The sequence below is a fragment of the Lampris incognitus genome, chromosome 20 (assembly GCF_029633865.1).
Source record: "Lampris incognitus isolate fLamInc1 chromosome 20, fLamInc1.hap2, whole genome shotgun sequence".
Lineage (NCBI taxonomy): Eukaryota > Metazoa > Chordata > Actinopteri > Lampriformes > Lampridae > Lampris > Lampris incognitus.
The window spans coordinates 15,396,001-15,408,844 of NC_079230.1; the positions used below are offsets into that span (position 1 = coordinate 15,396,001).

Consider the following 12,844-nt stretch of genomic DNA (forward strand, 5'->3'; position numbering starts at 1 on the left):
AGCTGCACAGATTACAGCTAGGATGGGTTAATTTGCAGTAATCGAATTTTCCCAAGGAGATTAATAAAGGAAAAATAAAGGAAACTTAATTTGATTTAGAAATTACAGCATTATACAACTGGAAGACATTGCATTTTCACGCCTAAATGTATCCCTTTATCTGTGTTTTTCCTTTCATTTCATTTCCATTTTACTTTGCCGTATATTAATTTGCATTTGTACGGATGCTCTGTTCAGGTCACAATTCCCCGACCACACCAGATCCGATGTGACTGTGTTGAGTGTGTGTCCAGCTCCGAGGTAAGAGGTCCAGGTCGATTCTGTTGCTGTCTCATACGTTTCCATCTCTACCTCCGCTGATAAGACTGTCAAGAGTATCTTATCTGTACAATTACAGTCTCTTTACAACCAGTTTACTGCTATTGATCTTACCCAAGTGTTTTTGAAACACTCCAGTTTCCCCCACCACACTACAACGCAAGACCAGCGTTTACAAATCTGTCCATTTTGCAGAGCGTTTTGCAAAAGGTAGGTTAGGGTTGGTTGAAAATGCCTGCCTAGTATGAAAGAAAGGCCAAAATGGAAAAAAAGAAATAGATGCATTTTCAAATTTATCCATGTTAGTTTGGCCGTGGCGTTAACTTTAGCCGATATCCAACCATCTTTTGAAGGCCCCATTCCAGCCTAAAGATGTTCTTCATAGGTCATATAGAGAAAGTGGCAGGTGAATTGTAAGGTTTCACAAGCCTCTCTGGCCATTGACCAAGCAGGTGGATATTGGGGCGTCCGGGTAGCGTAGTTGTCTATTACATTACCTACCAACACGGGGATCACTGGTTCGAATTCCTGTGTTACCTGCGGCTTAGTTGGGCGTCCCTACAGACACAATTTGCCCGTGTCTGTGGGTGGGAATCCGGATGTGGGTATGTGTCCTGGTCGCTGCACTAGCACCTCCTCCAGTCAGTCGGGGTACTGGTTCGGGGGGGAGGGGGAACTGGGGGGAATAGCATGACCCTCCCATGTGCTATGTCCCCCTGGTGAAACTCCTCATTGTCAGGTGAAAAGAAGCAGATGGCGACTCCACATGTATCGGAGGAGGCATGTGGTAGTCTGCAGCCCTCCCCGGATCAGCAGAGGGGGTGAAGCAGCGACTGGGACGACTCCAAAAACAGGGTAGTTGGCCAAGTACAAGTGAGGAGAAAAAGGGGGAAAAAAGTGGATCTCCGGCATCTTCGTGTGTTATGATATAGTATCATATTTGTCTTTTCTTATCCTGGGCAGTGGTACATTCAGTTGTAGCCTCTACTTTCTAATGCTCTCATATGTCATGTCTCTCATCCTCTCATAGGTGGACAGTCTGCGACACTCTCGGTCTCGACTTAACATCTATAAGGCTCTGGCCTCTCCCTCACTCATCGCCCTGTCCAGTGAAGACCCCATCCTCACTGCATTCAGACTGGGCTGGGAGCTCAAAGAACTCAGCAAGGTATACTCAGACCGAATATCAAAGGTCACAGTGTTACTTTGATATCTATAATGTGTGCTCAGCACACCTCCCATGGATACATATAGGATTGAAATAAGAGAAGACGTAAAGATTACCTTTGGGAAGAGTCAAGAAGTGATCATTTACACGGAATGAAAGAATTCCCAAAGACATATTACCCTTTATAATTCACATTTTCAAGTGGAAAATCAAGTGGGAAGTCAGTTTCAAGTGGACTTGCACAATGAAAACTATTCCTGCAGTAGAAGCTGTATTGTGTGAATTCTGGGCTTGACAAAGCCTGCACAAAGGCCGCTCAAGATGTTATAAATTCTTAATTCCAGGTAGAAAATGAGTTTCGTCAGGAGTACGAGGAGCTGTCTCAGCAGTGTAAGCTGTTTGCCAAGGACCTTTTGGACCAAGCAAGGAGCTCCAGAGAGCTGGAGACCATCCTGAACCACAGAGACAGCGACCAAAGTGAAGAGCTGGACCCCAGACAGTGCCATGACTTGGCCAAGCTTAAACTGGCTATCAAATACCACCAGAAAGAGGTAGGGAATCAAAGAGAACTCAGTGATAACACATTTGAGTCTCCTGTGTGTGAGCTTTCATCTGACTTGATCAGAATTGGTTAACCAATTGATTAGCCAAGAGGTTTTACACATGCAATGTGTGATTAAAACAGGCAGGAACAGCATACCGTGACAGCGGTCCATGGCAGCATCTTTGTTTGTAATTTAATATACCATATTTAATGTTTGCAGCGGCAACACACCACATTTTTGAATAAGTCATACCGGCGTCCGGGTAGCGTGGTGGTCTGTTCGGTTGCCTACCAACATGGGGATCGGCGGTTTGAATTCCTGTGTTAGCTCCAGCTTGGTCGGGTGTCCCTACAGATACAATTGGCCGTGTCTGCGGGTGGGAAGCCGGATGTGGGTATGTGTCCTGGTCACTGCACTAGTGCCTCCTCTGGTCAGTCAAGGTGCCTGTTTGGGGGGGAGGAGGAACTGGGGGGAATATCGTGATCCTCCCATCGCTACGCCCCCCTGGTGAAACTCCTCACTGTCAGGTGAAAAGAAGCGACTGGCGACTCCACATGTATTGGAGGAGGCATGTGGTAGTCTGCAGCCCTCCCTGGATCGGCAGAGGGGGTGGAGCAGCGACCAGGACGGCTCAGAAGAGTGAGGTAATTGGCCAGATAGGGAAAGGGATAGGGAAAAAGAGGAAAAAATCCCCCCCCCTCAAAAAAAAAGTCATACCAGCTTTCATATGATGATAATTAGTACCCCTGCAATGTCGGACTACGCAATAAAAACAATGCATGATTGTGTCTGCGAATGTCAAGGAATTGGCTCTTTGAAACCAAGTTTCAATCACATCACAGTAGAATGGATGTCAGATCACAGGAGTAGAGATATTCGCTTGTACTTCACATCTTTTTATGTGAGCCTTGGGATTCAAGCTTGCCAGTATGTGGTCATTTATATAGACAGACACAGTAGTGTTTCATGGCAAGGCTTTGGCTGCAACATGTATTTTGTTAATGTCAATGCTAGATGTCAGTATCTATCAAGGTAGTTATTATATTTAGCACAAATACATAGTAAGCAACTTTTGCACTTTTGCAGTGAATAGCATTACTGGCTGTTGAAAGTACCAGGGGTCAAAGTTCCCCAAAGGTTTTTCACACCAATACCCCCCCCCCTGTTTAAGTAATAACAAGTGATGCATGCATGCACACACCCCATTCACACGCAAATGCACGCATGCACACACACACACACACACACACACACTGCACAAAATGTCTGTCTTTGAGGGATCGGAAGACTTACTTGCTTTCCTCAGGGGAGTTGTGAGAGGAGAGAAAGATGGAGAGACGGAGATAGAGGTAGAGAGAGACATAGAGACTTTGAACAATACTTTAATAAAAATCACAAAAAAATGATAACACAAAGACCAACATGGTCAGTAACACAAGATTCACAGAATCTAAATCATCTCAGGACACTCCCCAAGATCAGCTCATTATCCACAATACAGCAGAGTACATCTTTACAGCACCACACATTGCGAAAACTTTCCTGATGGATCGTCCCATCATTTTGAAGTAGCAAAAATCTACTTTTAAACGAGCTCTTAACGTTCTTACAGACACAAAAACAGCATCATCATTCCCAGCTTCCTCCATTCTGTCTCTTCTGCTCAGGTACACGGCCATCTTTGCACTCCCCAGAACGAAATTAAGAAGCTGGCATTTGGCCTTGTTTTTCCGGGAGTACCTGTAGCTCAGAATGAACATGGGTTTGGAAAAGACTTCCCCAAACAACCCAAAAACATTTTCCAGTAATGTAAACAGTGGCAGCAGTCGACAACATTCCATGAAGCAATGAAAGAGAGTTTCACGATTAGGGCAAAATGGACAATCATGGCTAACATCAGAATTAATAACAGAGACAAAAGCATTAACAGCCACGATACCATGTAAGACCCTCCACTGCAGGTCTGCAGCTCTTTTGACCAATGGTGGTTTGTACAGCGCTCTCCACTCCGGACCAACACTGTCCCTCAGACCTAAGTGAGCCCTCCATGGGGTGTCAGGTTTACCATTTAATGTGTCTCTGTGCAGAACTTTAACATACATTTTGTACACTGACCTCCAATTTGGATCCTGAAAAGAAAGAAACAGAGGGATTCTCACTTTTTAGAAGAGGTCCTGTACAGTCCTTAAAATCTGGGGAAATGTTCATTGAAGGGAAAACATCCTTCTCATCGGGTCTAACAGAGCCATTACAATACTGGATCAACAGTGTCCACTTACCACATGTGAGAGCTTCCCTCCATTTATTAAGCAGCAGTGAGGACACGAGTAGATCTCAGTCCCAAGCGGGAGGCAGGAGGAGTTGCATTGTCTATGTCTGGGCCTGCAAGCTGAACTACATGTCCCAGAGTCACCACGTTCAACACACAGAACCGCCTCAACAGAGTTGGCCCCACTTGACAGGCTGCACTGAAACGGAAGCCATGTATGATTGGTTCCTGGAACAGCCAAAACAAAGAGCCGTGTTGTCTCAGTCTCTCTTTGTTTAACAAATTCCACACCTTGAACAGCCCACAGTAGAAGTCAGGTAGGTACTTGATGTTAAGCTGTTTCAAGTCCATCAAAACCAAAGATCTGTCCAGTCCCAGGCCACCTAGCTGACTCAGAATGGTGCAAGCCAGCGACCTCCACACTAACTCAGCAGGACCATACAGAAAACTTTGCAGGAACTGGAAATGGAAGGTAGCCCCCCCTGCTGCTCAGGTGGATCAGGCCCTGCTCTCCTTCAACCCTCAGCAGGTACAGCATACACTGAGGCACCCAGTGCAGTTTGTCCCAGAAGAAGTTGACAAGAAGAGCCTGGATCTTGGACAGCAAGTCTGGTGGGGAGTCAACAACTGACAGGCGATGCCATAACATTGATGATATCAAGTTGTTGACGATCAGGACTCAACCTCTGTAGGACATCTCAGTTTAAATCCACTTTCACTTTGCCAACCAACCTTTGACCTTTTCAAGAACATTTTCCCAGTTTTTAAGAACAACAGACTGATCACCCAGAAACACTCCTAGATATTTCAGCCTCCCCACCTTCCAAGTTAACCCCCCAGGCAAATGGAGCTCTTTCTCCAGTACACCCCCGACACTGACAGCTTCAATTTTGGTCCAGTTAACTTTGGCTGAAGATATTAAGCCAAACTGGACGATGACCCTCTCCAAGATGTCAATATTCTGCTGACTGCTCACCAGAATTACTAGATCATCCACATAGGCTGACAGTTTTAAGGGTGCACTGCAACCTGGGATAGTTATACCCCGAAGGTCAGATCTGAGTTTGTGTAACAACGGCTCAAATTCTAGGGAATATAACATGCCCGAGAGGGCACAGCCTTGTTTAATCCCCCTTTGCATTTGAAAAGGAGCACTCAAACCACCATTAATTTTCAGCACACTCTAAATGTCACAATACAGAACCTTAAGTTTGCTAATAAAGCCGGAGAGAGTGAGAGAAAGAGAGGGTGAGAGAGAGAGCAAGTAAGCGAGTGAAAGGATAGGACAGCAGGCTGGCGAGACAGATTTATTGGGACAGATAGAGTGTTAAATAGAAGGAGAGTGAGAAAGCAAGCAAACTGAATGAGAGAGATGAAGGAGAGAGATGGTTGATGGGAGAGGGAGAAAGAGAGAGAGAGAGAATCAGAGAGAAGGAAGAAAAACACTTTTCTCTTTCTTTCTCTGTCTCTTCTTCTCTCTGTGTGTCTTTCCGATGCCACTTTGCTCCCTGCTGCTACGACTCTGTGATGGAGAGATCGTGACAGAGGACACACAGATGAACACAAGCAGGGTTGAGGTGGTAAGGGATAAGAGGAGGGATGACAGCAACCGGGGTTGGTGGATTGGATGGATGTACGGTAAAGAAAAGAGAGACAGAGACAGTGAGACAGATGGATGTACGGTAAAGAAAAAAGAGTGAGAGAGAGCGAGAGCAGTGAAGAGAAGTGGCTAATCGTCCCTCTCACGGTGGTGGTGCTCCAAGTGAGGGCTGAGGAGGAAGGAGGGAGGAAAATGGGGAGAGAGATGGAGGGGTAGATCATCAGAGGAGCAAACTGTTCCCCTCACAATCACAGGTCCTTGAAGCTGACAAGCAAAGGTAGGGGGCAGAAAAACACAAATTCCTCTGCCTCGCCCATTTCATTTGCTCACTCACTCATTCATTCACTCACTCACTCATTCACTCACTCACCATCCCTCTATCTAGCCATCAGTCTATCTACATGTTAGCAGTGTTCATGAGTCCGTTCTTAAGAAGAGTGCAAATCATGAATATGAAATGTGTTTTTTGTGCGAGTTCACACGGTGGCATTTTGCATACTATACACCAATAATACACCAATTTGTTTTAATAATATACTGCGTGTTAAAATGTAGTTAATGGTTTACTTCCATGCTAAGTATTTTGGCTAGCTTACTCCCACCTTCATGAAATCAATACATTTCAACAGTGCAACTAGCGACTTCTTACAATCAAACTCAGTGCTGCATAAAACTCACCTACCCTCTCTTGCCCCACAAATATATGAGCGTTGCGTCAGTCATGCGTGTCTGTCTGGTCTGCTATTCTCAATAATGTAGCACAAAATCTGCGCACTACACCATGTAAACATACTGCATGCTCATTTTACGTCACAGTTAGCAGGGGTAATATGGTACAGTGAATCCACGCCAGCATCAGCGATGCTGTTCAGCTGACCGTTAAATATCAAATCAAGTCAAGCCGAGTTTATTTGTGTAGCCCAGGGTCACAAATTCGTCCCACAACTACAGTCAGTGCAGTGTGTGACACCCGCAACACTTAGACCCTCTGCAAATCTCCCCAATGGAGATCCGTGAAGCGTACGTCGAGCAGCTTCCCCAACTGACATCAAGAGCCAGTAAGACCCCCCATGCCACAAGACAGCACATCACAGTATTACAGAAAACACCAGATTGTTTTTGTTTTGATTTTGGATTTTGAGATACTTTATTGATCCCTGTTGGGAAATTACACTGTGCATTTAACCCATCCTCGCTTTGTAGCTAGGAGCTCCATCTCGCAGCACCCGGGGACCAACTCCAGTTCGTCTTGCCATGCCTCGGTCAGGGGCACAGACAGGAGTGTAAACCCCAACATGCATGTCTTTCTGACACACAGATGTCACAGTATCACACGATTAGTCAAGATATTCCACAGTAACCAGACTAAAGCACACTGCGCCCAACCAGGTGGCCATCGACTACACAGGGAGGCACAGTTGTCTGTTGAAGTTGAAGTTTTGGGCTGCAAACATACACAAAGAGAAGTAGACATGTGTTTTATACGCTGCAGCTCATCCTTGGTTACGCTCCTGGATGGGTTAACAGAGTGACTGTCAACGCAAATAAGAAGTACTCCCCCTTTTCTTTTTTTTTTTACTTGAGAGAGAGACAGTAAGGAAATAAGAATGTGAGCGAGGGATGGTGGGATGTAATGGAGGGAAGAAGAGACAAAGGAAAGCTAACAATGAAAAGTAAGAGAGACCAAGAAAGACAAGAATGAGCAAAAAAAAAGATGGATGCAGAAAGAAAGGGATGAGAGAGAGAAACACGTTGCTCCCTTTTTTTTTTCTTCTCTTGAGACAAAGGTAGAAAGAGAGCGAATGGCAATGGAAAGGGGGGATGTGTAGGGAGCTAGATAAGAAAAGCGAGGAAGAGAGAGATGTTAAAAAAAAGACATAGCTAGCAACAGTAAAATGCTTTGTGAAATGTTTGTAAATTTTTTAGGGAGAGAGAGCGAGAGATGACTAAGGGGAAAAAGGAGTTCAATGGAGGGTCAGAAAAGAGAAAGGTGTATACAGTACTAGGGGGGAAAAGAAGAGAAGATAAAGAGAGAAAAAGGAGACAGAGAAAGGAGAGGGATAGAGATGGAGAGAGTTGAATGGTTGACAAGAGAGAGAGAGAGGGAGCAATCTCTGTTAATATTCACAGCATCACCTTTAGCTACTCCACTTCCTGTTATGGCAGGCTCCTCCTGTTGTGCTAAAAAAAGGCTCATTTGGAAATGAGGAGATCGGGAGGGAGAGTGGGTGAGAGAGCAGAACAAGGCGAGAGAGAGAGAGACATGAGAGGGGATGAGAGGCGGAGGCCTTGATGAGAAAATGGACAGAGAGAGAGAGAGAGAGGGGTGAAGACATCTGGCAGGAAGGTGCATCCATCCCTGGGTGCTATGGTGACGACAGATGTTGACAAACAAACAGACATCACATTACCATCCTCAGACACCATAGTGTGCACGGGACCTTGATTTTGTGTGTGTGTGTGTGTGTGTGTGCTCCTAATTTACTGTGAATCTATGTGCATCTAGTTTAAATTTGCACTTTGTGTGTCAGTCTCGAGGGAAGGTTAACACACCCTGTCAGGACACTTATGTAAGCCTACCACATACCCCCCCCACACCACCACCACCACCACCACACACACTCCTCCACTCTGCTCGCTTCCTCCCTCTCTCGATACCTCCCTCTCTCACTCCGTCTCGCTCTCTTCCACTTCACTCACCTCTGTCTGTCAAATCCTTTACCTTTTACACCCCCTCCTCTGTCTCCATCCATCTCCTTCTGTCTTTCTTCTCTTCCTCTTTCCTGTCAGCCTCTCCATTTTAATCCCTCGCTCTCTCTGTCAGATTCTCTCATTCTCAACACTACTCTCTCTCCCCCGCTCTACCTTTCATGTCTCCGAAGACAATGTCCCCCCCCCCCCCGCTCTCTCTCTCTTTCGCACATTTCCGTCTCTTCATTTTTAAATCTGTCTGACCTCTTTTTTGTCTCCACCTTGCCCTGTCTCGCCCTATCATCCGGTCTCTTTCTCTCTTGGTCTGCCGTTTTCTTTTCTGTTTCTCTTCGTGCATCTGAACCCTTCCTTCCTCCCATTCTCTCCCTCTCTCCACTCTCTCCTTTCTCTTCCTCTCTCTCACTCTCCCTCTCTCCATCGATAATCTTCTCCCCCTTTGACCTCTTTCTTCCCTCGCTCTCTAGCTCTCTCTTTCTCCTGCTCCTACATGTCTCTCTCTCACCCTCTCTCCCTTTGGCTTTTGGTTGTTCTTTCACCTTCTGTTTCCAACTCACACTGACCTCCTATTACCTGTGTCTGTTACTGTCTTCCTTGTGATTTCAGGTGTGTGTGTGTGTGTGTGTGTGTGTGTGTTTACTTGCGTTTAAGTGTGTGTACTTGCATGTTTGATTGGGTGTATTTGTGTATGTAACTGTCCTTATGATTGTGTGTGTGTGTGCGCACGCATGTGTGTACTTGCAGGTTAGAGAGAGAGTGTGTGTGTGTGTGTGTGTGTGTGTGTGTGTGTGTGTGTGTGTGTGTGTGTGTGTGTGTGTGTGTGTGTATTAGCTCTATTCATGTTTCAGTGTGTTTGTGTCAGTGTGTCTATGAATGTGTGTCATTGTTTTTGAGTCCCCTATCTGTGTTTGTGTATATTTGCACATTGTCTAGTCATGTACTCGTATGTGTCTGTTTTGTGTGTGCGTGTGTGTGCGTGTGTGTGTGTGTGTGTGTGTGTGTGTGTGTGTGTATGTGTTTGTACGTGTATCAGCTCTATTTGTGTTTCAGTTAGCATCATAGTACCTCCCACTTATTTGAACGAGCTGCTTGCTCCTCTTGTCTCGTATTGGAATCAGGGTGATGTGGACCTGGACCTGGAATATGTACAGGATCAGAACAAAATGCTCTTCCCATCAAACAGTGACTTTCTGAATCCGGTCAGAAGCTTTAAAATGAAATAAAATCCAAAATGGCTGCTCAAAAGGGTTGTGCAAACTCTTTGTTGGTGGTGACATCATCATATCCACATAGTGGACACAATTTATCCACACTTTGGTTTGTGTATGAAGGAAAAGTTAAATAAAGTGTCCTTTATTAATCCCTTTGGGGAAATTCAGTTACTGCAGATTAATGCTGCGTTCGATTATAACTCGGAGGTCGGAAACTCCTAGTTCCCACCAGGAAAAATCAAATAAAACGGCACGTGAGCTCGGATTTCCTAGCCACGAATTCGGGTTGCTTTTCTCAACCCCCAGTTCACGACACGGAATTACATGACGCCACATCAACATGGCCGCCCACAGTGTCAGTGGCAAAATAATATTCATCTTTATCAATCTCTTATCAATCTCTACAAGATTGTATGCTTTTAAAACCACCTTTAAGTTTGATTTTCAGCATGGTATGCTTTTAGATCAATAAAGATACCCTATACGGTAGTTGGTTAAACTTATAAAATTAAATATTAGTTGTTATTAGCAGTTTTAAAAGGTTAACCTATCGCTAATCACAAGGTCACTAACTTGAAAATGCTCGTCGGCAACGATAATGAGAAGAAAACTCTGAACCATGATGATATAAAAAAGTATTTGATTTCCGCCTCTTCTTGACGAAAATATGACACCATTGCTAGCGAGCTGTCATTGAAATCCACTCTGGACTTCTTCCATATGGATGGAATATCTCTGCAGCTTCTCGTTAATCAGCATTGTGGGCGTCCATGTTTTTTCCCGCCTGGTAGCTCGAACGCAAGGATGTCGGTAATGTTGTGTTCCCAACTTCCGATCTCCCGCCTCCGGGCATAAACGAATGCGGCATAACCCATCCTAGCTGTGATGTGTGTAGCTAGGAGCAGTGGGCTGCCGCCTTCATGCTGCGCCCGGGGACCAACCCCGGTTCTTTTCCCATTGCCTTGCTCAGGGGCACAGACAGGAGTATAAACCCCAACATGCATGTTTCTTTTTGATGGTGGGGGAAACTGGAGCACCCGAAGAAAACCCACCGCAAACACGGGGAGAACACTCAAACTCCACACAGAGGATGACCTGGGATGACCCCCCTCCCCTCAAGTTTGGACAGTCCCAGGGTTCGAACCCAGGACCTTCTTGCTGTGAGGCAACAGCATTAGCCAGTGGGTCACGGTGCCGGAGGGCATCGAGTCAGAGGAATAGAGTCAGAACCGTAGACAGACAGAGGGAGGAGGGGAGCAGGTAAAAGAGACAGAAAGTGGAAACTGAAAGAGGCCTTAGTTGGCAGAAGACACCGGGTGATATTTTACTGGAGGTGAAATGCTTTCCCCCGTAATGAAATATTCAGTGTTGACTTACAACCCTCCAACACACACCCTTAAGAGAAATCAAGCGCTCCTCTTCGACTGAACAAATATCGGAGACGTTCATGACTACTTATATTCTGCTCACGTGTGTAAGTCTGTGGGAAAAATGGGGTGGAAAAAAAAAGAAGGAATGAAATTGAGGGATGGCGCGAGATATTAACTAACTGTACACACACAACCTAGCCCTGATAAAGGTATCCATAGGTTGTGCAACCAACTGTTCTCAACCGTTGTTACAAGGACCTGTTGACCTTCAATATGGCTGCCAGAAGCCACGTTATGCCACTTCACAGCCACTTATAGGCAGCCATGAGCTGTTCGTCACAGCCGTAGAGCGAGGTCAGTTTCCAAGCAACATTACACTTCCCCTCGAGTACCTAATCCCTTTACACACACCACTTACGTCAATCTGTGTTTGTGTGTGTGCACGTATGAGTGCGTAGGTTCAAGTCTGCCTGGTTATCAGATCATGTATGCTCATGCACTTGTGTGTGTGTGTGTTGGTGAGTGTGTGCATGTTGCAGCTTATGGAAGTAGCTCCATGCCTGCCAATGAGGTTTTGTCGGTGTGTGTGTGAGCCTGTGCAAACAAGTGTGTTGATGCGGCTACCTCACAGCGTGTGGGAGCGCGTCCTCCTTCACATTTTCTGATGCGATCAATGCAAATCACATTGCCGATATGCAGTGTGTTTCTGAGGCATCAGTACATACACCTGTCACTTTGAAGACAGTGCGGAGTGCTGAGGTAGGAAACAGGGGTTTGGCCTCTGATCTCGATTCGATGGGGAGGCTGGCTGTAAATTACTTGTCTGACTGCTTAAGTAGACGGGAAACAGCCACCCCAAATAATGCACATGACAACAGACTGGCGGCACGGTGGTGCAGTGGTTAGCATGGTCGCCTCACAGCAAGAAGGTCCTGGGTTCGAGCCCCAGGGTTATCCAACCTTAGGGGTCATCGTCTGTGTGGAGTTTGCATGTTCTCCCCGTGTCTGTGTGGATTTCCACCAGGTGCTGCGGTGTCCTCCCACAGTCCAAAGACATGTAGGTCAGGTGAATCGGCCATACTAAATTGTGCCTAGGTGTGTGTGTGTATGTGTGTGTGTGTGTGTGTGTGTGTGTGTGTGTGGGCCCTGTGATGGCCTGTCCAGGGTGTCTTCCTGCCTGCCGCCCAGTGACTGCTGGGATGGCTCCAGCATCCCATGACCCTAAGCAGTTTGGATAATGGATGGATGGATGGACAACAGACGGGCCATGTAAAAGGGAACTGTATTATAACCAATGAGACATGCTAAAGTCACAATATCTCACAGTGCAAAGGTCAGTTATAAGTATGTTGGAATCAGTGAAAATAATGCATAAATGTATCACAAGTAAACAGACCACCTGTCAACAAGACCAGTAAGTAAGCAATGAAATCAGTATTTCCAATGATATTCTTAATTATATTAAAATTACACTAAATGGATTTACAAAAATCTTTCCCCACATTAAATGTTTCTTCTTCTTTTTTTTTTTTTTAATAAACCCTGTTGATCCACAGCTGGCCAAAAACAGGTAATTGGTGGACTGCTAAATGAAAAATCAGAATCAGAAACACTTTTTCATTTGTCATTTCATTTCATGCACTTGTGCACATGA

At 45.5% G+C, this 12,844-nt stretch overlaps 1 protein-coding gene across 1 annotated transcript in view; it reads left to right on the forward strand.

Moving 5' to 3' along the window:
* The window catches only part of trpc5a (transient receptor potential cation channel, subfamily C, member 5a), a 91,531-nt gene that overhangs the window by 8,799 nt on the left and 69,888 nt on the right, over positions 1–12,844 (forward strand). The window contains exons 5-7 of the mRNA XM_056300306.1: positions 126–300; positions 1,349–1,486; positions 1,831–2,037. Coding sequence (XP_056156281.1) covers positions 126–300; positions 1,349–1,486; positions 1,831–2,037 — 520 coding nt within the window. The remainder of the gene's footprint in view (positions 1–125; positions 301–1,348; positions 1,487–1,830; positions 2,038–12,844) is intronic.